The 24313-nt window shown below is 46.3% G+C and overlaps 1 protein-coding gene across 1 annotated transcript in view; it reads left to right on the top strand.

The window, feature by feature from the left end:
* NYAP1 (neuronal tyrosine phosphorylated phosphoinositide-3-kinase adaptor 1) overlaps window positions 1–24313 on the top strand; it is a 436069-nt gene that overhangs the window by 137807 nt on the left and 273949 nt on the right. The window contains exon 2 of the mRNA XM_078669654.1: window positions 15605–15836. Coding sequence (XP_078525780.1) covers window positions 15658–15836 — 179 coding nt within the window. The 5' untranslated portion in view covers window positions 15605–15657. The remainder of the gene's footprint in view (window positions 1–15604; window positions 15837–24313) is intronic.

The raw sequence follows: 24313 nt of genomic DNA, 5'->3' as shown, positions 1-24313 counted from the left end.
CGAAAAAGACATCCGTCGTCTCCCCCGTGCCTCATTAAACCAGATTACCACATAAAACCCATATTTAATGCAACACTTTGGATTCTGCCGTCACTGCCGAGAACACGAGCCTCCAGTGAGTGTCTGTGGGGAGGATTCATCCACACACACTTTATCCTGGGGTGAGGTGAGGTGGTGTGCCCACAAGGCTCAGGCGGCGGATATAGATATTACCACATGCCGTGACCTGCCAGTCCTCGGTTTCACTCAGTCTCAGACCCTGAGGGACACGGGGCATGATCTGAGGGTCACCATCATTCCCACTGGACCCCTCTACTCTCTCTGGTAGCCTATGTCCCCTCTTCTGTGGAAGCCTAAATCTAGGAAAACACCCTTCACCATGCAGTCTACACCATCGAGTGCCTTTACAACGGGGGCACTACATCAAACACGTTGTTACCACATGTTCCTTTTGCACACAAGTAATTATAACGACTTGCTGTAGGGAACGCGTTGTTGGACTGGTGTTGCATTTAAAGTTCAACACCTTCTGTACTGTTCCACAGACTGGAGTTGGAATAGTGAATTATATATTCCCAAGTCCAGCGCTTCACTAAGTTAAGTCATTGTAACAACTTGTGTGCTAAAGAAACGTGTGGTAACGACACGTTTGATGTAGTGCCCGTGTTGTAAAGGCATGCTTGGGAAAGGCATGTGTGATTTTGTCATACAACCCTAAACTTGGAAGGAGCATGGTGTGTGGGGGCTATATGAATACAGCAGCTAAAGAATCAAAATTCCCAGGAATGTATCATGAGGCCCCACCAACACATTTCCATACCAACGCACCCACACACAATTACAATCACAAACACACCCACACACAATTACAATCACAAACACACACACACACAAATTTATAAATAATGCAATTCCAAATAACTAGGCCATTCGGTTTAAATCCTGCTCACGAGTGATGAGACCATTTCCTATCAGAAATCTGCTGTGGCGTCAGCCTGAAACATCCAAACTCCAATTTATGATAACACCTTGATGAAAGACCACCTAAAGATAAGATTTTTGTAGAACGAGCTTGTCTTAGGAATACAAGGTGTAGTGTCTGACAAGAACTGGACCAATGATCTAGAGGACAGGTAGAGGAGAAACAACGTTAGCATCAGAGGAATCCCTGAAGATGCAGCCCATTAAATAGGAGGAGTCCTTCTCAGGTTCCCAGTCCGCCAGCTTTGGTTCAGACTTGTGTAAATCACATACAGTGGGGCCCAAGCAGTGTAACCCCAATGTTCCTTGAGTTGTCAAGTATATCTCCTTTTACCCCAGGCCAGAGAGGCATTTATGAAATACACCTGGAGGGCCAAGTGGGAAGGAAGGGGAGATTTCTCTATTATGTTTTATCAGGATCTTTCACAAACAACACTAGAAAATCGACTCTCTTTTAAAACTGCTAAATCCAAGAATAATGTACTGTACTCCGGGTGTATGTTGATTTGTGTTTTCCTTTGATTTTCATGCAACAGAACTTGGAGAATGATCTGTTCATCTATTTAACAGAGGCTATTCTGGCAGCAGCAGTTCTGACACCAAACCAGAGGTGACTCAAGGTCTCCAAACCTAGTATTCCAAAGACATTTGGACTCTGTGCTGCATGCAAGCACCCACGGAAGGAGAATTCCAACGATTTAAGTTACAGGAGGTGGGAGCACCGTGGTTGTTTCCACGGAGAGAGCTTGCAGTAGCTTCAGGCATCTCTTATTTTCTCTTTTGTTTGTCCTAACCCGAAGACTGTCTCATTTTTTTGTCTAAGCCGAGGACTGTCTCATTATTTTGTCTAAGCTGAGGACTGTCTCATTATTTTGTCTAAGCCGAGGACTGTCTCATTATTTTGTCTAAGCCGAGAACTGTCTCATTATTTTGTCTAAGCCGAGGACTGTCTCATTATTTTGCCTAAGCCGAGAACTGTCTCATTATTTTGTCTAAGTCGAGGACTGTCTCATTATTTTGTCTAAGCCGAGGACTGTCTCATTATTTTGTTTAGTATTTCTTTTGGTGTTTGTCTTTATCCACAATTGATGATTGCTCGGAGGTGTACCTAGTTGTCACGCAGGATGCTGCAGTAATCCATTACAACTTGAGAATATTTGGGACAAGAATGTAGCCAGCTGTTGAACGTGCCAGATGCAATGGAAGAGGGCCCTTCATACATGTGCTGAAAATTCCTGCTTACTTGCAATGCTTGTCATGGCTGCACTTTCAAGGATTGCTGGGGTGGCCTGTGGGTTGTCTGAAGATTCACAGTCACCAAGGTTGCAATTTGTTGATATTTGTGGCTGGGAACGGTGGCAGTTTTTGGGGTTCCTGTGGATGGCTGGGGCTCTCTTAAGTTAAAGAAGGGGACGTTTTAAGATAGGTTGCAGAAAGCGTATGTGTGTTCTCCAGCAGGTTATTGATCAGTGTCTGTAGTAGTTTACTGCTTTGTCACAAGCTCTACCTGAGGGTGGGTTGGCACAGGGGGCAATGAACCACAAGGTACCCCAGGAGCACTTCTAGTGTCCAGGAAAATAGCACTTTGTGGGAGGGTTTGGATCATAAAGACCCAGGGCCTCATTTATGAGGCCTTGCATCAGTTTTGCGCTTTCGATGCGTCACTTTTTGTGACACATCGGCGGCGTAAAACATGCCTCCTGTTGCCCACTATTTACAAAGTGACGCATCTAAGCAGATGCGTCACTTTGTAAACCCCTGCGCTACATTATACCTGCATCAGGTATAATGCATGCAGAGGGGGCGTTCCCCCGCAAAAAGCCTCGTAATAGTGAGGCAGTGAAATCTATGAGATTTTATTGCGTCACTTTTGGGACGCTGTTGCGTCAAAATCTTGCGCCTGCCTCACAGCAGGCGTAAGACTGACGCAAGCCCTTTCACATGAGGCTTTCCCCTTGTGAAAGGACGCATTGCTGGAGTTGCGTCACTTTTGTGACACATTCCAGCAATGCGTGACTTTTTGCGCTTACAGATACGTCAGAAATACTGACGTATTTGTAACTCCTTGCGACATGATGCGTCATACATTAAATATGACGCATCAGGTATGCCGCAAGGAGTGCGCACTGAGAAGTGACGCATCGCTGCTTTCACGCAGCGATGCGTCATTTCTCATAAATGAGGCCCCCGGTTTTACCAATATGGCCGCTCTCTAACAAAGGGAATTATTTGCTTCACAAGTGAAGCTACTCGACAAGTCCACATGAGGCGAAGAGACTGAGAAGCATCGAAACATCTGGTTAGGCGCAACAGATGCCCACCCCTTCCCATGATCATTAGAGGTGAATAAGTCTTTGTTTAACTAGTTCCACAACTAACCCATCCACCATTTGTATGTGCTGCTTTGGTCACAGAAGGGAAATAGGAAAAGTTACAACTGGGACTTACCTCTAGAAGCAGGAGTACCAATGCAAGCTGCAGTAGGGAGGGGGGGGCAGCTACACAGCTGGGAATCATCAGGACAACTGATAAACATCCAAAACAAAACTATGTATTCCTTGTACTAGATGGAGAAAACTACACGACGAAGAATTCCGCACTTAGACGACCAATGAGAAACAAGTCTAGTAGCACCAGACAGGCCGAATTCCAGAATATACGAAGGGCATTGGTACCTCCATTTGCTCATAGAGAGGACAAGCTGTACTCTAATAATCCCCCTTCCTCCTGTCCAGTAAGGTCATTGTGACCCAAAACACACTCACAGAAAGTTGTTTCATATTGTATGTCCCCAAGTGAGTCTGGGCCAAGGGTCAGAAGGTGGCATTGCCATCTCTGGCCTCTCACTGTTCAAAGCAGGATTCCCTCTGGAGAGACAGGTCCTGGCCATGTTTAAGTCCTGGAAGGTTTCAGAGGTCAAGATGTTGGCTGCAAGTTGAGTGTGAAGGTGATGCCTTTCTCACATTCTCACTCCTGGGCTTAGCCTTCAAGTATTTTGGGATGTGAGAAAAAGCAGGAAGGACGGGCAGGAGATGCAGCAGCTGGGAGGTGTGAGAAGGGCTGAGGGCTGTGCTGACTGGAGGGACCACAGATGGTTCATATACCATAGTGGGCAAAGGGAAGCAGCGAAAGAACTTACCATGGAAGATTGACACGCGTGTAGGTAAACCACCAGAACTGTAGGGGGCCTGGGAGTTTGCGTGAAGTTCAGCAGTGCAATGGCTGGTGTAGTGTGATAGCTTGTTGTGGCTTTAGCCTTCCTCCATCTTGTTGGTTGGATCAGTGGGCGAGCCTTTGTGTAGGGGGGTACAGTCGCCCGGCACCTGCTGTGATCTTGGAACCTAGAGGTAGGGAGTCTCGGGTGTCTGATTCTAAGTCAATGTTGTAAGATTAACAGGAGTGTAACCCATAGACCAATTCAGGACTGGGTAGGTGGGATGCAACCAAAACACAGTGTCCTGAAAGGTAGGAGTCGGTAGACAATTATAAATAGCATGCACATAGCATTACTTTGGAAGAAAAGAAGGAGAGTACCCGTTTTATGTCAAAATATAGTTATTCATCTTTATATAGTAACATTAGTTCCAAGGTCGGAGGATAGAGTTAAGAACAGCACTGCATAATTGAATAGGTGACAACCACATGGAACTCGGTGCAAAAACGTGTACAAAAGTGCAAGTGGCGACGCAAGTGAAGGTGAACAGCGTCGGTGGCGCACTGTGCATAAGGTGCAAATAATTTACAGTGGGTGGCTCAACGGCGCATGTGACAGTGTGATATCACAGTAGGCACGGATAATTTCATTTAAATGTAGAGCCACAAGGAAGGAGTGCGCCTATTATTTAGGCTGTTGGGTCGACCTACTACCTTTCAGGACACTGTGTTTTTCTTGCATGATTCTAAGTCAAAGCACAATAAAGCTGGCTTTGAACAGAGCAGGTGAGTGGACACCCATGAAAGCTGCAGAGCAGGTTCAAGGACTGCAGAGGGCGAGGCTGGCAGGGGAGCTTCACCGGCAGACTGAAGGCACCAGCGGTGGAAGGTCCAAGGACCAACTGGGGGTGAGGCAGCTGCAATGAATGCCCAGCTGCAGACACAGGGGGGGGGGACATGAGAGCCATGGCCATCAGGAGAGCAGCAACGTGCGAGAGCTTGGCCCTCGTGTGCAAAGCCAGTCTGCAGTCGCAAAGCCTGCGACTCGAAACATCACAATGTTTGCGACGCTACAAAAACGCCAAAATGGGATTAGGAACCCATGACAAATCTCAGCTTGGAAGGAGCATGGTTAAGGGCGCCCCTTCCAAATAGCAAATCTTTAAGGTAGATTTCAGTGTTTTGCAGCTGAAATCTGGTCTTAAAACGTAGAAATTTTACTGACACATCAACAGAGTTGGCAAGCCATTGGGACCCTTTCCCCTCTGTGATTGTTAAAAAAATATTTGTAGGGGAGTAGGCCCTGATCCATGGGTCCACTGCCAACCCTCAAACAAACAGACTTTTATTTTTAAATGCAGTCCCGTTTCCATTAGAAAACGGGCTACATAAAAAAACGTTGACTTTATTTAAAATGTGATCAAAAACTTGGAGGTCTGCTGACTTGAGCAGGCCACTGTCCCTGTGATGGTATCCAGTCATAGTGAGTCACAATATACGACCGACCTCATGAATATTGATGAAGTGCGTCAGCTTGCAGCAAAGTACGATTCCTAATTTTGTGAACTGACATATTAGTACACTGATAGGTTCGCAAAATTCCTTTCCAATTGCAAAAATTTGGTGCACAATTTGCAACCACATTTTGCGAATGAAAATTTTGTATATCAGGGCTCATCTTCTGGACTACAAGGCATATTACCAAAATATTGAACTTGAACTAATGCGCTACAAAAATATTGTAGCCAGAATATTAACTTCAGTAATCACATGGAGGTAAATTTAAATAGGGGTGTCTAGGTTTGCCGTAGTGAACTCAGTTTCTAAGTACATTCATGATATAATCTTCGAAGTGCGTAGATGTGGAGTTACAAATAGTAAATCCCTGCGTATCTGCAGGTACTAATCTTCACGATTGTTTGTAAGTCGATGTTGTGGCGATGATGGCGTTGTGGGTAAACATCCTTTACAACGCAACTTTTACCACGCAGTGCCTTTACGACGCAACTTTTACAATGCAAACCATTACAACGCATCGCGCTGGGGGCGCTCTAGGATAGGGAATAGGTTTAATGTACTATCCAACACCTTCCCTACTATCCACGGGGGACTGGAGTTGGAATAGTAAATTAAACTATTCACTATCCAGCGCCCAAAAGCATTATGAGTTGTAAAGGTATTCGTTGTAAATACCGCGTTGTAAAGGCATGCGATGTAAAAGCATGCGTTGTAATGTCATACATCCGGCGTTGTGGTACTCTGGGCCAGAAGTACGAAGCTCTTTTTGTGGTTGCAAACACTCTGGTTCAGAATTTACCACTTTTGTGGCATTGATTTCCGCTTCTTAAACATTCGCGGTCACTGTGAAATATGTTCAAAATACTCCAGGAAGGTCTTAGAAGAAACCACGTCAGGGGCAGAGTTCCAGCTCAGCAGCATGGGCCAAGAAAAAGAAAGTAGTTGCAAAAAAGTTCATTGCAACAAAGAGGAAGCCGTTGGCGACGAATCACAAAAGATTAGAGACAAATACCAGAGAGAGAATGAAAAAGATGGGTTTCATCGTTGCAATGGAAGTCAATGGGAGCAACCACTAACATGTCTCTGATATATTTGTGGTTTTTGTAAAGCGCATCAATCATCCCTGAGGGGGCGTCACGGCGCTAAGATGCTATTCGTTACTTCTAAATAGCACAGAGAAAATGTCATCAGATCCTAACCAGCAAAGTCTTTAATTTTCTTCCTGAACCCAAGATGGTCTTCAGTGAGACGAATATTGAGAGGTAGCCACTGACCAGCCGCCAGCGGCGAGAATGAACGGCCTCCTGATCTGACTCTCTTTATCCGTTTTGTTTTAGCCAGTGCATGTTTCCGTGATCTAAGGTCACTTGTCAGAGTGTAAAATTCTACATTAGCTTGTAGGATTACTATACTTGTATTATATAAAGTGCCTTGTGTGCATGGCAAAGAAGTTTAAACGTCGCTCTTTGGCGCAAGGTAAGACCATGCAAAGTGGCCAAACAAGCAGAAGCAGGGCTGTATGTGTCTTTTTGTGGTTAAAAACAAATCGCTTGAAAATTTACTGAAATTAAAAAAAAAAAAAATCGCTTACCTCCCGGCCGGGCCGCCACCACCATTTCGCCTGCATCCTCTTCCTGTCTTCTTGGGAGAAACAGGAAGCAGGAAGCACAAGGGCTCCCACTCTCCCACAGCCAATCACTAAGCTGCAATCAGGGCCGGCTTTAGGCATGTGCAAGCTGTGCACCTGCACAGGGCCACCAAACCCCAGGGGCCGCCACGCCAATATATATCCTTAATATATGAATCCTCTGAGGATGGATACATATTTGCGTGGCGGCCCCTGGCAGGGATTTGGCGGACTCGGGCTCTGTTCTACTTCTAAACACCCTGACCCCCCCCCCCCTCTTTACTGGCCTGCGCGCTTCGCCCCGCCCAGACCCCCTCTTCCGGGCCCCCTACCTACGCTCCCTGCCCAGGGCCACCATGAGCCTAGAGCCGGCCCTGCTGCAATGCTGTGTTGTGATTGGTCTGAGCGCCGCGCACGGCGGTCAGCCAGGGGCTGGAGAGGTGGGAATGTTCTCCATTCAGGCTGTAATGCAGCCTGCATGGGAAATAGGGAATGTGCGCATGACTGTTTTGGGTGGCCCGAGGGGGCCGGCCATCCAGTCATTACACACTTAGGAGTGGGGGCAAGCCACTCCTCGGCTGCTCTGTCAGCCCCACCCCCTCACGCAAGCTGCCGCAGCAGGAGGACAAAATAAAATGAGAAAAACATGACATTATTATCATTTTATAATTTGCTTTCTTTTGCTGCTTCAGGGCGGTGGGGCGACGCTCTGCGGAGGAGCCGCCACTGCAGCTACCCCGGCCTCAAGCTAGGTGGAGTGAACAATCATAACGCAGAAACATCAAAACATTTAGGGCTTTATACAAGGCAGATAAATCCTTTACTAAGATGTTGTGGTAATGCAGATGAACGCTTGCTGCCAGCTGTTCAAGATGGAGCCTGCAGCCACGCCCTTCCCTCGCCCTCTTCACCTGGCGCTAGCTGCCCCTTCTGCTGGTCTTATGTCTGGAGCAGTGACTCCAACCTCGTGACTTCTGGGGACCCCTGATAAATCATTACTCCAACCCGGGACCCCAACTAATTATTAGAATCCGTAGACCGCCCACTGAGTCACGACTGCTGTCCGAGGGCCCCAGCCTAAGCATTGTTGATGATTTGTAACAAAAAACAATACACAAAAATGGCAGAAATAAACATTGAAATATACGAATACGCATTTTATTTAATTCGCAAACGCATATAAATAATAAAAAGCCAACATTTTAATTTTAATATGAAGGTTGGAGCTTTACTAAATTTAATTGACGCCACTCATTGTCGATACTGTATTCTGTTTGATGCACTCGCACGGTTCCCATATATCAGTCTCAGGATACTAATTACATTTTTAGTTTCCAATTTCAAATTCCTATACATTTCAAAGTTTTCAGTTCTACATTTAGCCTCTTTATTTTTATACACTTTATTAATCTGTTCATATTATTTAATTTTCTAAGTATCCGCGGACCCCCTGAGGAGATTTCACTGTCCCCCAGGGGCTCCCGGACCACAGGTTGGGAACCACTGTTCTCGAGACCTGGGCTCAATTCCCGGCTTCAGCCCATGATCTTGTGAATGAGAGCTTCATATCATTTGTGTGAGCCCTACGAATCACAGAATGAGTGAATATGTTTTCTTGTATAGCGCACACCTTGCAATGGAGTTTCTGCAATCGACAACCAACGTTGATGGTCCATGGAAGTAGGTGTCCATGGAGTTGGAGAAGCGTGATGTACTTTTATGGCTGCCAGTATTCCCATTCTACACAGGGCTATGACCCTTTCATGGCTTGGCCCTGCTGAGTGACTCTTTACCTGGCTTATGGTGAGCCAATGGGGTACCCTAGACTATAAATCTGGAATCCAGTATGAGGTTAGTTCATAGAATGGAGTTGAAGTAAGCCATTGGCTCAACATCATCTTCTTGAACGCCCTTGTGCACCCTCGTGATCCCTCAAGTAAGAAACACCTGTTCGTGAGCACCATCAACAGAACGTCACAAAGTCTTGAACATCTTAGGCACCCTTGCTGGCCGTTCCGAGGAGCAAGCAAAGCACAGTGGCCCTATATGAGCTCTCGGCAAGATTGGCAGGACCCAGCAGAATGTCTTTAACAGAGAATCTGGTGACTCTGGGCAATTGTCATTCATTTCCTATCAGTTCTTCAAATGGAAGTATGTGTAATGAGTCAAGACTTATGATGTAGATAATAAGACTGTACGTCCGTAAGACGCCGGTTCCGGTTTGTCAGGTTTGCATTGTCTGTGCTCAGCTGAAGGTAAACAATGGACATCCTTGGTTCTGTCATGGTCCTCCTCAGATGGGTAGATTGTATTCGCTATTGTTAAAACATCCAGAATATCTCTGGTTGGATGACAAAGGACCCATTGGAAGATCTTGACCAGCAGGAGCACCTTACTACTGATTCATTTGCATCTGAATAAGCGCTGCCTGTCACTTGCTTTTTGTACTTCCTGGGCTGCCTCATCTCCACACAGATACATAACGTGCTGCCTATTTCTTTCTGAAAAAGCAGCCACAATGGGAGGCAGCCACAAAGCTGGTTCTGTGTGGGTTCCACAAAGCCCAGAATCAGTGAACTCATCACCTCCTTCACCGCTCGATGTTAGTTGGACAGTAGTATCTGAGTATTCCTAACCCCACCCTTTAAAACCGCTCCGTTCATACCAGGCTATGCCGACTCTGCCATGGACTGAACCCCAACTACTTGAATCCCACATCCTATCCATCAGAAATAGGTTCCACTTCTGAAATCAACCTCTGAAATCAGACTATGCCTCCCTGCCTCCACCCCAACCAAAACAAGGCCGTACTCCTTCACCACATCCTTTTGGGGTGTATATCAGAGTCCACGAGGACTCCTTTTGGGAGTGAATCCTCAACCTCGAGACGTTGTTCTGGTATATAAAAACCCTAATTTAGTAGAGTCATTTAGAGGGTTCCTTCACACTAACCTCAAAGAGACCAGTATGGCTTTCCTTAGTTTGACCACTAGTATTTGCCCTACTCAGAACCCATGTGCTTATACCAAATGACAGCCGCAAACAACACAGTCGCCACCAGGGTGGTGGGGCAAGGAGCTCTGTGTGTTTATTGACATACCACAGTGAGGGTTCAGGGTGGGCATGCTGATCTTTTTTGATGGTTTGGAGTGATGCTGAACTGTTCCACCCAGCTCCCCGCCCCTAAACGTCTAGGTGAGGGGTCTCCAACCAGTGGCTCAGGAGCTACTGGTAGCTCACCAGCACCCATCTCAGAGGTGAAGCCAAACCAAGCCTATCTCAGAGATTTGTGTATATTAAAGAAGGCAGCACTGCTCATTTCACTACCCTTAAGAGTTACAGACAGCCAAACCAATGGCATGGCCTGTTGATAACACTCAAACACACACTATGGTGGCCTATCAATCAATCAATCAAGGATTTAGAGAGCGCACTATTCACTTCCAGGTCTTGGCCATGATGTAGGAGAAGGATGTGCCCCCTGTTCTGGTTCTTTGAGTGCAGGGGATTTCGGCCAAGGCCTGGTCAGCGGAGCAGAGGTTTCTTCTGGGGGTGTAGAAGGAGATTCTTTCATTGAGGTATTGGGGTCCGGTGTTGTGGAGGGCTTTATAGGTGTGTGTGAGCAGCTTTAAGGTCTCTATTTTTTCGACGGTTCGACGGGGAGCCAGTGGAGTGGTCATATATGCTGGGTAATGTGGTCTTGTCGTGGGATGCTGAGGATGAGTCTGGCTGCGGCGTTCTGGACAGTCTGAAGTTTGTGGAGTTGAGATTTGTTGATTCCGGCATGGAGGGTGTTCCCATAGTCCAGCCTGCTGATGATGAGTGCATGGGTGACGGTCTTCCTGGATTCGGGGTGGTGGGTCCATTTGAAGGTCTTGCTGAGTATGGGGAGGGTGTTGAAGCATGTGGAAGCTGCAGCGTTGGCCTATGGGTCTGCCACATGAACCGTCTTTATCCACTTTAAATCTACCTAAGAAGGAGATTGGCCATGTTATCTGCCCTGCTTGATCAGTCGCACTGTGCGTGACATTAAAGAATAGTAGCAGCAGTAACCAGGGCTGACCCAACAAAGGGTGTGACTGCAAGAACTAGTGTTAGTTGGGAGCATGATCAACCAAAGAGCTGAGGAGAAGAGAGTATGCATCCAGGGCAGAGACAATTAAAAGCATCACTTTAATTTTTGTGAGGGTGTGTGGCATTGTGTCCTTCCCAAATAAACAGCGTTGATTCCTTAAAGCTACTCCTAGTCAAGAACTGTCAAATATGTATGCTGGTTTCCATCATAAGAGTATTATCTCTGACGCAATTGCGCCCATTCAGGGTATAATTCTGCCCTAGCCATAATATTTTCGTCCTTGACTATTTTGGGCATACAAGTCTAGTAATTACATACCTGCTGCTATCACTGACGTATTAAGAGCATGGCTGGCCTGCTTTTAGCCATTCCTGACAGAGTAGCAACCGCTACTCCCATAGTAATGGCCATTACTGATATATGTTGGACATCCAGCTGTGGCACAGTGGTAACCCTGGTTTAATGGTGGGCATTATTGGCATAACAGATGCATTAATAGTGTTATGGTGAGCAAGCATGGCCAATGATTGCAATGCCTGGGTATTTGAAGCAGAATTTGTCCATGAGAGGCATTTTTACATGGCGGTACTCAATGAAAACAAAAAGCTGATGTTTACGGACTGTGTATTTTCTAACAAGGAAAACTGATTTTATTTTTAAAAGAAAAAAATTATGCTTTTTCAGAAAAGGTTTTTCTTCCGGAAATTTGAGTTTGATTGCTCAAAGTGGAAAGGGATTTTGATAGAAAAATGTGTGTATTTTCAAAAATTAATATGCTGATGATGACAAAATATTACAATTCTAAAACACATTTAAAGCTGTTAGCTGAACGATAATTCAATTTGAGTTGGGGAGACTTACTGCTGTGGTAATACCCTTTGTGGCACGCAGCATGTGAGGATTTGAATTTTACTTGATTACAAGCATTTAATATTGATAAACGTTTCCCTAGCATTCTGCTGATAACTTCACCTGGAATGTTTGGGTAGTTACTACTGATGAATCGTTCTTAGGGTGGTCATAGTGTAATGTTAATACATATCAGCATTTGACAGTGATAACATATGCTAGTATCTCGGCGGGACTTTCCTTGAGCAGAATTAGCTCTCTCTACAGAAAAGGTTGGAGACCCCTGGTCTAGGTCTTTGACAGAGTGCCCCGAGGTGTGTTAGTTAAGTCTCTAGATTGGACAGTCTGTGTTACTTAAACCAGTATCCACATCTCATCATTTGACATTCTGGAAAACGTCAGCAGAACCAGGCAGGAGCTCTTTCCCTTGGACCTGACCCCTTTCATCTCATTGTGTGGTGTTCTTGGCCTTTGTGTAGCGCACAGTGCACTGTTACTGCCTCCGCAGCATACCTGGAATCCAGCCTGCTTTTGCCCACGATTCCGAGATTTCTATTGCAGACCAGTGGTTAATTTGTAAAAAAAAAAAACATACGTTCTGGGTCTCTCGTCAGGAGGCAGCTTGCACCATCCCATTTCTCCCGTTAACGCCGACTAAAACAGGTCCAACTACTAACCATGGAAGTTAGACGAGAATGTGGCGTAATGGCCAGAGCTGCAGACTTCGGAGCAGGGGAACCAAGTTCGAGTCTCGGCGTTGGCTCAACATCCTGTGATTCTAAGCAAATCATTTAATATCTCCGTAAATGGATGTGCCCTTAACGGGTGCTCATGAAAGGCGCTGTTGTTGATGACTAAGTGCTGGTACTGAGCCCAGAAACCACCGCCACAAATTAAGCTCTGTTGCAGACCGTGGTGATATGTTTCCTATATTGCGGCCAGCATCCAATTTCATTTTATTGCTCTTACCGCCGAAGCACTTTACAGAGAACAGGATATAAGGTCTCCCACATCGATGGATAAATTAGGTTTGGCGGAAAGACAGAGGGATGTACAATGTAATCAGAAATGTTAAATGCAAGGGAACAATCAAGGAAAAGCTGGAAATATGGATTTTTTGTAAGTGAAGAAGTTGTTGTGGGAGAGGGGCCTGTGCGGACAGAAATATGTAAATAATTCCATTTAGTGGGAAAAAAGATGAAAACTGAGAAAGGGAACAGCAGGTGCGTGACCTCCAGGTGGGTGTGAGAAGCAGAAGGCAGCCCTTGAGAGGGGGCAGTGGTTCTTAGCGTTTTGACTGCTGTGCACCCCACTAATCATGACTGGAATCCTGGGACCCCTAGTGAATCACTATTGCATTCCGGGGACACCCCCAGTGTCATTACTGGAAGCCCGGGACCCCCAGGGAATCACTATTACAATCCGGGGACACCCCCTGGGTCATTACTGGAAGCCAAGGACCCCGGCCTAAGCATTTTTGATGATTTGAACCACAAACAAATACACAGCAAATACAGAAGCAGGCAGTCATCAAACAAATACACAAATTATGAGACAATTTAATTTGCAAACAAATATTTTAAAAATCAACATTTTAATATTACTGTGAAGGTTGGAGCTTTCCTAAATTCACGTGCGGCCCCTCCTCATCCAGGCTGTATTCTATGTACGCACCTGCACTGCTCCCAGGAAATAATCTCAGGATGCGAATTACATTTTTAGCCTCCAAATTCAGATTCCTTCACATTTACAGAAGGTCTTAACATTTTAAGTTGAGGGTTTTGCTTCATTATTTATTTTCTAAGCAGTCGAAGACCCCCCAAGGAGGCTTTGCAGACCCCTAGGGGTCCCCAGACCACAGGTTAAGAAACACTGAGTTAGGGCATGTCACTGAAGGTTCTGTTATGTGTATTTGTAAAGCGCGAGGGAGTCCTGGCCCTGGTGCATGTGTGTGGTACTTCATGCCCCTAGCCCGGTGCCGCAGCACCCGCTGCACCGAGGCGGGCGCGTGATGAGAATACTGCTCGCCAAAGGCCGGTGGGGTAAGTGTTTTGGTGCTGGGCATGAGTGACCAGAAGGGTGCTCCCACCCCGTCTCGGGCTGCACGGCTCCTACCCCGTCTCGGGGTGCACGGCTTCATGGTACGGTGAAGGAAGGATGAGCTTAGAGAGGACCGGGTTCTGGCATTACAGCCGTCTTCAGCCCGGCTTGCTTGAATCCAGTGGCAAAGTGAGCAAGGGACTCACGTCTGAGCAAACCAGTCCTCAGAAGCTTGTTTCCGGTCCAGGGAAGACATGGCTTGGCAGTTCGGGCTGGACTGTTCCCATGAGGCACAGGGTCAGACTGATTTGCATATAGCCATGTCTGAACTGGGGTGGCAGAGTGGGCTAAAGAACGGTGATGGGTCAAACCCAGATCTTTTGACTGGGTGTGAGTGTTTGATTGATTCAGATGCTCCGTCCATCACCACCCCCTTTTGTACCACTTTTGGCTGCCATAAGTGTGGCAGGGTATGCTCAGATGTGAGTCCCTTGCTCACCTTGCCACTGGATTCAAGCAAGCCGGGCTGAAGACGGCTGTAATGCCAGAAACCGGTCCTCGGAAGCTTGTTTCCGGTCCAGGGAATACATGGCTTGGCAGTTCGGGCTGTACTGTTCCCATGAGGCACAGGGTCAGACTGATTTGCATATAGCCATGTCTGAACTGGGGTGGCTGAGTGGGCTAAAGAACGGTGATGGGTCAAACCCAGATCATTTGACTGGGTGTGAGTGTTTGATCGGTTCAGATGCTCCGTCCATCACCACCCCCTTTTGTAACGCTCCTGTGCCAGAGGCCTGCTCTCTCTGCCCAGTTCCCTTCTGTGGCAGACAAGCGAGGTCTCAGATGTTCTCACCAACCTCCCTTGTATCGGTTCACTTGTTGCAACCAATCAAAGGCAATTGCTGGTACAAGATAGCGGTCAAATGGTGGTGCCAATGTGTCTGGGATTGAGGTGGGGTCTGGTGTGTGGTCTCAGACAGTGGGGGGCTTGGAAGAAGAAGGGTGGTGGACGTTCGGAAGTCCAGTGCTGTGGGAAGGCCCAAAGGAGGAGTGGGTGGGTGGTGTACAAATGCAGTGATACTTAATATCCATGGGGACAATCATTCCCCTGTGTTGACACAGAGGACCATGCTTTTGCCATAATCAAGTAAACATAATTTCAGGTGCTTTAGCGCCAAACTCCGTTCTAATGTGCAATTACAAGGTTGCAGTCTATTTTTAAAAATAGCTGACACGTTTTATCTTTTTTAGTGTCTGCCTCCAGCTTGTTTTGTGTCTCAGAGTTTCTGTGTTTGCATAGATTGAAGTTGGTATTAATATTACTATCTAGCTTCTAAAGCTTTTCTTCCTTCTCACCGTAGCTCCGTGAGCTGGCGTCGCCCGCCATCCCCTTGGAGTCGCTAGTCCATGGACGATGACTACTGGTCTCCAGGATGGAGCCGTCTCAACGTGCAGGGCCTACGGCGCACTGACCCAGTCTGGTCAGGGTGGCAGTGAAAGCCGAGCGAACCAGCGGCTGCCCGCCGAGATGAACCTGCTGTATCGCAAGACCAAGATCGAGTGGAAGCAGAAGGAGGAGGATCCCAAAAAGAGGTAAGAGGCTGTCTTAACCTGAGGCGCGAGCTAATGGCTAGCAAGGCAGCTCGCGATCCCACCGCTGTCGCCACATGTTGATATCAGATAAACACTGGGGTTTGGTGGGGTCAAAGTAATTTACTGGTGTCTATATACATCCTCCTTACATCAATTCCTGAGATATCCCTTATGGTAGAATAACAATCAAGCCTTAATAATTTAAATATGATTGATATATTCACTATCTCTGCAGGCTGAAGTAATGACACTGTTTCATTTTCCTGTGCATGACAGAAAATCACAGTCAATATATTTTGAAGTTGTAGAAAGAAAGTTTGCCTTTACATGTACTGAAGGGGTTGGGGTGCGTACAGCGAAACAATGACCACAGGAAGACATAGACAACTTGGAACCTGGATCCAATTTTCTAGTAGGTCTCAAGACTTACTTCTGACCAACAAGCCTTATTTGCTAAGATATTTTTTTTAACATCTATGCAAGGAGTTAGAGGTAGACACCTCTTAGTCGGTCACTGTTCCATCAACAGCTAGCTAGACTTTTTAGTGAAAGTGTCACCATCTGCCATTCAGCCCTCGACATATTAATGAGATCTATCATGTACGTATGTTAGTTTTTGGAGGCACTTAGGGTTGAGAGCCAGCGGTACAACAATGCATATTTTTGCAGAAGACTATCAGAAAAAACTTGGATTGAGAGATAGGGCCATTCAATTGGTGGTGGCGGCTATGCTTGAACGAGCACTGCTTGAAAAGATAGGTCTTCAGGTCCTTCCATAAGTGGCGGACGGATAGAGTCGATCTGGCTAGTGCTAGGAATCCAGACCCTCGTCATGTAGTCGAAGATTTGACGTCAAGTTTTCTACTTTCTGGGCGGGCCCAGACTCATGCGTCTGAAAGCCTTCCTCAGGCAGTGGATAGTGGATTTAGGGTTCCAGCTGGCTGTGACTGCGTTGACCACGAGTCGCTCTATATGACTGATCTTACTGCACGCCGGTAACGGGGCTTCTTGACAATTTTCGCCTTCTTGCTCGGTTCGCATTGACCGGTGATCATGGGATCGATCCATGGCAGGTTTGCTGCCGATAAGGGTCTTCCTAAGACTCCCTGCTGTTGCTCCTGTTGTCCACTGTCTACATGAGGTCAGTAAATGACGTCCTCTCGAGCCATGGTCAGCCATGCTATGAATACACTGATGACACAGAGCCTCGTGACTCATGTCTGCTGATCCAGAAGCAGCAGTTACCGCTGAGGTCTTCAGACAAATAGACCAGAGCTGGTTTTAATTCATCCCGGACTCTAAGATCACAAACGAGGAGGTAGAGAATGAGACACCTTAACGCTCATTCATTCCGTTTTATTTCGGACCTCTTTATACTTATGCCCCTTCGGTGTTGTGTTTGACTGTGCCCACTCTTGTCTACCCTTCCCAATAAATATTGGCCCATGCCTTTGAGCGAATGTATGACGTTACAACGCATACGTTTACAACACATACCATTACAACGCATACCATTACATTGCATTTAAGGTAATTGTTGGATAGTGTAGGGGTAAAAATTACTATTCTAACTCCAGGGGGTGCAATAGTAGGGTACGTGTTGGATAGTGTATGGGTACTATGCGTTGTAATGGTATGCGTTGTAATGACATGCGATGTAATGCCTGCGTTGTAGTGACATGCGTTCTATTGTCATGCGTTGTACTGACATGCAATGTAATGGCTGCGTGGAAGGGACATGCATTGTAAAGGATGTTGCGATGTAATGACTGCGCTGTAAATGTAGTGCGATGTGTGATGACTGCGTTGTAAAGGTTGTTTCCCCTTTGTGCCAGCCTCAACAGCATAAATTCAAAGATCACACTGACTGGATGTCATTTAAGGGTCACTGCTGTGACCCCTGTCATGCCCCTTGTGACCCCTGGCACTGCTTTGCGACCCCTGGTGTCAGCAGTGGCAAAATCAGTGGCAGCAACAGAAGCAGCTTGTCCTTGTGGACGTCGGGAGTGGCTACACTCACCTCGTTTCTTGTAATGTTTTATTATACTAATAGTGAATATTATTACTTTATTCACTATTAGTTTAATAAAAAATGGAGTACAAATAGCTGGAATATGACTTTCCATGGCAACTGAGGTAAGTAAAATAATGCTTTTAAATGTATGAATGTTGTGTGCTTGTAGTTTTGAGTGTGTTTATGTGAGAGCCAGTGTGTGTATTTGTGAATCAGTAGGCAGAGTGTGTTTGGTTGTGTGAAAGCGTGTGTAAGTATAAACATATGTATGTGTGAGTAAAACTGAAGGTCAGTGGGCATGTGAAGTTACTTCCGCTGCCCCCCGACTTTTGGTGAATTGACGTCCAGGAGCACACATACAGTGTGTGGGGAGGACCAGTGAAGTCCATGTACAGTTTCACACACTTCTACAGTTTATTGTCACCATAATGTGTGTGTGATGTTGAGCCAGACTTGTCAGCTTCTGAAAAATGTTCATGTGTGTGGGGGGAGGGGCTCCTTGAAGGGGTGGGGCTTAGTGCTGCCACGGCCTGAGGCACTTCAACTTCACCGCCTCACCCTCCAAAACTAAAAAGAACGTTTTCGAGGCTGCCATCGATGTCCTGGAGCGGTGTCACACTCACCTGGACATCGGCTGTGATATTGTCAATCAATCAATCAGGATTTGTAGAGCGCGGCTGCTTCCCCGTGAGGTTCTCGAGGTGCTATCAGGTGATGTTGCTAGTTCTCATATTGGTTGAACATCCAGGTCTCGAGGTCCTTCCTGAACTGCCGGAGCGATGGTGCGGCTCTGATGTGAAGGTGGAGCTCGTTCCAGATCTTGGCCACCAAATGGCAAAACGAGCGGCTTCCGCTGTATGTCCGGCAGATGCGGCGGGTGGCAGCGAGAGCGAGGGATCCGGATCTGATTTTCCTGGTGGGCTGGTGAAAGGTCTCGCGTTGGTTGAGGTACGCAGGTCCTTCGTTGTGTGATGCCTTGCATGCGCGGGTGAGTAGTTTGTGCCGGCATCTCTTCCTGACTGGAAGCCAGGGGAGTTTCCTGAGGTGAGGGGTTATGTGCGTCCATCTGGAGAGGTCGGGGAAGAGCCTGGCCACTGTGTTCTGGATCGTCTGGAGTTTCTTCATGAGTTGGCCTGCTATTCCTACATAGAGGGTGTTGCCGTAGTCGAGTCTGCTGGTAACGAGAGCATGCATGAGAGTGCACCTGTGGTCTGTCGGCAGCCATTTGAAAACCTTCCTACGCATACGGAGCGTAAGGAAGCTCAGACTTGCTTCTTCATGGATAGCTGGCTTTCGTGGATGATGCCGAGGTGTGTTCGGTGGGTATCGGGGTTGGGCCCAGCTCCGGGGGCCACCATTCATTGTTCCAGTGTGTGCCCTTGCCTTTCCCGAAGATGAGTACTTCTGTCTTGTCAGTGTTGAGTTTGAAACAGTTGTTGCTCATCCAGTCAGCAACACCCATCAACATTGTGTGACACACGGTGATAACGTGTGAGTTGGAAGGTGTGTTAAGCGCTCCGACACCCTTCATCCGTCACACCGCGGCATCCCATGACAAGAAAAGAGCACCTCTCTCGTCACCCACGCATGACACAAAAATGCCTCCCACACAGGCACGCAGCGAAGACAACTCTTCCAACCACACATGCCCGCACAAGTGCTTGCTTCTAATCCCAGAAGGCTCTTCGTGTCCCACTTAAAGCTATGAGGCAGAGTATAAACGCTTTCAATCAACCCATCAAGTGTCGCCAAAGCTTGGCTGTTTACCACATGCTTCTAGAAATCGCATTAATACATTGTACACTGAAAGAAGGGCAGCGATTCTCTGTTGTGTGACTGCAGGTAGAGATTCTGCCCATGGGTGCACCTGCCCCTGGGGCAGGAACAAGGCACCCATCGTCCCCGAGAAAGGGAGGGTCACAACATGTCTTTGACCAGAGCCCCCATGCAGCCCCCATGTCCCTGGAGCGAACAGAGACATGTTTCCATGTGATGCCTGGGATGTATGACATCACAACGCATGCTTTTACATCGCATGCCTTTACAATGCGGTATTTACAACGAATACCTTTACAACGCATAGTGCTCTGGGGCGCTGGATAGTGAATAGTTTAATTTACTATTCCAACTCCAGTCCCCGTGGATAGTAGGGAAGGTGTTGGATAGTAAATTAAACCTATTCCCTATCCTAGAGCGCCCCCCAGCGCAATGCGTTGTAATGGTTTGCGTTGTAAAAGTTGCGTCGTAAAGGTTGTTTACCGCCTGGCCCTGGTCCTGTAAGCTGCAGCTGGTTCTGGCACGAGCGGCCTCTCTCACCTCCACTCACTGAGATCTTAATACATCCTGGCAGCCGAGAGCACCCCATGCAGGCTCCAGATGGAGGGTTCACTTTCAGGAAAACCAGGAGGGGGGTCCCTCCAGCACTAAGTCCAGCAAAGCCTTCATGGAAGCGGAAAAGAGACAAAATGGACGTCCTCACAGAGCTTAATTTGTAAAAGAGTGAGTGCCGGTGCCCAAAGCTCTGCTGAGAAGCCTGCGGCTGGTGCGACTGCATGTCAGTGCACCAGATACCAAGGCTGCGTAGTCTTGAATCCACCTCATGCCTCTTTAAACCACCACCAGACGCCCCTGGCCCTTTACCTCACTCTTGCAAGTTCATGCATTCTCCCTTGCTGACAGGAGGAAAAATAGGCGCTGGTCCTCAAAAATGAATATCATTGGCCCCCACCAGCTAACACTGGCTCAAATTAAGCACTGCTTCCTCAGCATTCTGTGTGTCCTGTGACCTCACGACTGAGAACTCTTAGCCTAGGACCTTGCATCAGATGTTTTGGGGAGGGCCTCAGAGGCTTGGCTGGTTGGATGGGATTCATCACCCACCTTCTCACATCAGGCACACACGCCCCCTCATAAGAGGACCAGCTTTTGAAGAAAAACCCGAAAATGCCTCCAACTACAGGACTCAAAGGCCCTGATTCCCAAAGGTAAAACCTGAACTTTTTATGTCAGTTCACAGTTGTGTGCTATTCCCAAAGGTATATTACAAGTTGTGTGTTTACGACCGCGGAGTCTCCATACATTAAATGATAAGACAGTCCTGTCTTTTTACATGAGAATACTCCGCAGTCGTAAAGATATTACTCGTAAAATACCCTTCTGAATAGCAAAGAATCGTAAACTTCCACGAGGTGCTCGTTCACACTCTGAAACTCTGGACGTGTAGCGGTTCATTTACAGACACCACCCAGGACAGGCCACAAATACCTTGACTGTCCTTGCAAATATAGAACATCTGGTCATCCTAGTGCCTCACAGCTGCAATTCAGAAAGGCGGTTTGGACCACTTCTTCAAGAGCACCTCAACATTCCTCGAAAAGACCCTCTGAGCTTAGAGTCAAACTAACCTTCTGTTCCATCAGGTAGTTCCCCATAGGCAGAAGGCACTGGAAGCTGGTTCTGAAAGCTAAGGGCCGCTCCTTGTGCCCAGTGCTTAATTTGAGCCGGTGCTCGGCATTGACAATTAATTGTCAACAGCGGCACTCATGACAGTCTGCCACATGGTGGTGCTGTCTGTCTAATTTACAGATGAGCACGAGAACAGTTGTTTATTAAATCAATAAACATTAAAAAAGACTAATGCCTCCCAACCAAGCCATTCTTATAGCTTTCGGGGCATGGAATAGTCTGAATTGTCAGTCTTGTAAGAGTGTGATTGTTAGTGCTTTTTGGGTACTGCGAATGGCAGCGCTAGCAGGGGCGATCGGTGGTGGAAGTTTCAGTGACCTCCTGACAAGGGCCTGGGCACTTATTACAAATTAAGCACTGCAGTGCCTCAGCACTTTCCCCAGATTCCTGGGATTAACTATAGCAGGCACAGGGGACTTCTAGATGGAAAGAGAGGGAGAGGTAGGGTTGCCATCTGGCCGATTTTTTACCGGTCTGGTTTACATTTTTACGAGAGGCTGGTAAAAGGCGTAAACTTAAAAGAGAAAACATATAAAGTAATCAGTTAAAAAATATTGGAAAGACGTCTACTTCATTTGAGGATAACTGTTAGAGCAAACAGAGGATTAATTGCATGGCACCAAACAAACCTGACAAAATTATTTTTCACTTACCTATGCTTGGTGTTTCAGAGTAGCAAAACATAAACAAAAGGCCGTATTTTTTTATTAAAAAAGTGGCAACTTAGGGAGAGTCAGAAAGCGGGAGGGAGATCAGAGAGAGACAGAATCGATGAATGGAAAGAGAGATGGGCGTGGAGAGGAAGTGAGCTGGCCTGGTGGTTGAGCATTTCAGCAAGGCGTGCTTTTGGTTCCCCAACCTTCTCTCTCACCCTTACTAGTGTCCCCTTAATGTCTGTAGAAATATCAATACTACAATAGCACTTCTAAAGCTGAATTATTTAGATCACACAAAGCTACAGAGTAGAGTAGGGCCCAAGGGGAATTATTATTATAGACCTACCAGCACCTTGTCCCCCAACTATACATATTCAATACAAGGAAGATGCTACAGGTCTTTGGTACAGTCCAGGCATGCTAAGGGAATCTCAAAGGTATTCCACAACAGAGGCTGGAGTAACAGGATAGACACAGGGATACAGAAAGTAAGGAAAGTACCCATCAGCCCACTCAATAGTGGAGGCTCGTCATTTGGGATTTTCAAATGTAGAAAGTTGGTGTCCAACAAACACTGCCTCCAGTTAGTACTGAGGCTAGTTTAGGACCCAAAGGTTGAACCCTCAACCTGAGCAAATGACAGCACAAGTGGCTGAAAAGGGCTTAGTTGCAGTGCTCAAAGAAATAAGAAAAATGTGAGAAAAAGGAAGATAATCCAAGTGATTCTAAAAATGCCTATCTTGACGTCAACAAGAAAACTTTATTGGGTGTGCCCGTCAAGATGGTATAGTTAAAAACAGAGTGACAATAGCAAGAAAGATGGTTTGCTATTTACCCAAGATGTTGTCTTTCTTGTTCACGTCAAGATAGGCATTTTTAGAATCACTTGGATTATCTTCCTTTTTCTCACATTTTTCTTATTTCTTTGAGCACTGCAACTAAGCCCTTTTCAGCCACTTGTGCTGTCATTTGCTCAGGTTGAGGGTTCAACCTTTGGGTCCTAAACTAGCCTCAGTACTAACTGGAGGCAGTGTTTGTTGGACACCAACTTTCTACATTTGAAAATCCCAAATGACGAGCCTCCACTATTGAGTGGGCTGATGGGTACTTTCCTCACTTTCTGTATCCCTGTGTCTATCCTGTTACTCCAGCCTCTGTTGTGGAATACCTTTGAGATTCCCTTAGCATGCCTGGACTGTACCAAAGACCTGTAGCATCTTCCTTGTATTGAATTATTTAGATCACCATAACTCACCTGTTGAAGGTCACGCTTCTGAGGATAGAGGCGAAACATGTCACCACCGCATGGCAAGGCAATCGGAACCAGCATATCCAAAATAAAAATATATTTGTTTTAATTAGAATAAAAAATTAATCCATATTCCAAATTGCAGAACTAACAACACACATAAGTAACATTAGGTAAATCACAACACTAGATAACTTTTATATTTTGCAATCTAATTTGATTCTGGTTTGCAAATGCATTTAAAAAGGATTTAAATGAAAATTACAGTAAATTTCCACCTGTGAAAGTGAAACTTTAAATGTAGTACGCTCTTTTGGTGAAAATAAGTCTTTCTCTTTGAATGCAGCCGCTGCACAGACCCCATTTGATCTGGCCACCTTTCCCGGGTTAAGGGCTTAACAAACTTTCAGTGAGGCATAAAACAACATGGGGCAATGGGCAGCTTTATTTGTTTTTAGGACTAGGGCAGAGAGCTCTTTAACAGTTTTACCATCCTAAGGTGATAAAAAAAATCATGACTAAAAGGTACATACATATAAACATTATGGGCCCGATTCACAGAATGAACTTAAGACTAAATCCTAAACTTACTACTATTTGGTAAGTTGCCACATTGGCTAAGACATTTTGAAAATAATTTTTAAGGCCATAGATGCAGGAAAGTAAAGCCTTCAGCGAAAGTTTGCGTTGTTGTTTGGCAGCTTAGGGCACCAAATCCAAATCCCCAAATTTTCCTCAAATCCAAGCACCTGCATCTCAGTCTGGTGATGCTCAGAGGAGCCTGTATGTTGAGGCTACTGAGCGCTTATGTAAGCAATTTTCAGATGAGCCTCGCATTATGTTAGAGCGCCACCATTTTTTCAAGCGCAGGCAAGCCAATGATGAAGGAGTTGTGGCATACATTGCTGCTCACAGGATCTTGATTTCCACCTGTGAATTTGGCTCAAATGTGGACACGAGCATGCGTGATCGATTCGTGTTCAGCTGCTCGTAAGATTCAGGAAAGATTATTGAGTTGTCGCAATCCTACACTTAGTGAAGTCATTGATTTATCAAAAAGCATTGAAAAGTCCCTAATTTCGTCTAAAGTGTT

This window comes from Lissotriton helveticus, chromosome 12 (genome assembly GCF_964261635.1).
Source record: "Lissotriton helveticus chromosome 12, aLisHel1.1, whole genome shotgun sequence".
NCBI classification, from domain to species: Eukaryota; Metazoa; Chordata; class Amphibia; order Caudata; family Salamandridae; genus Lissotriton; species Lissotriton helveticus.
The sequence above is the reverse complement of the archived record's forward strand: the minus strand, read 5'-3'. Positions and strand labels throughout refer to the sequence as shown.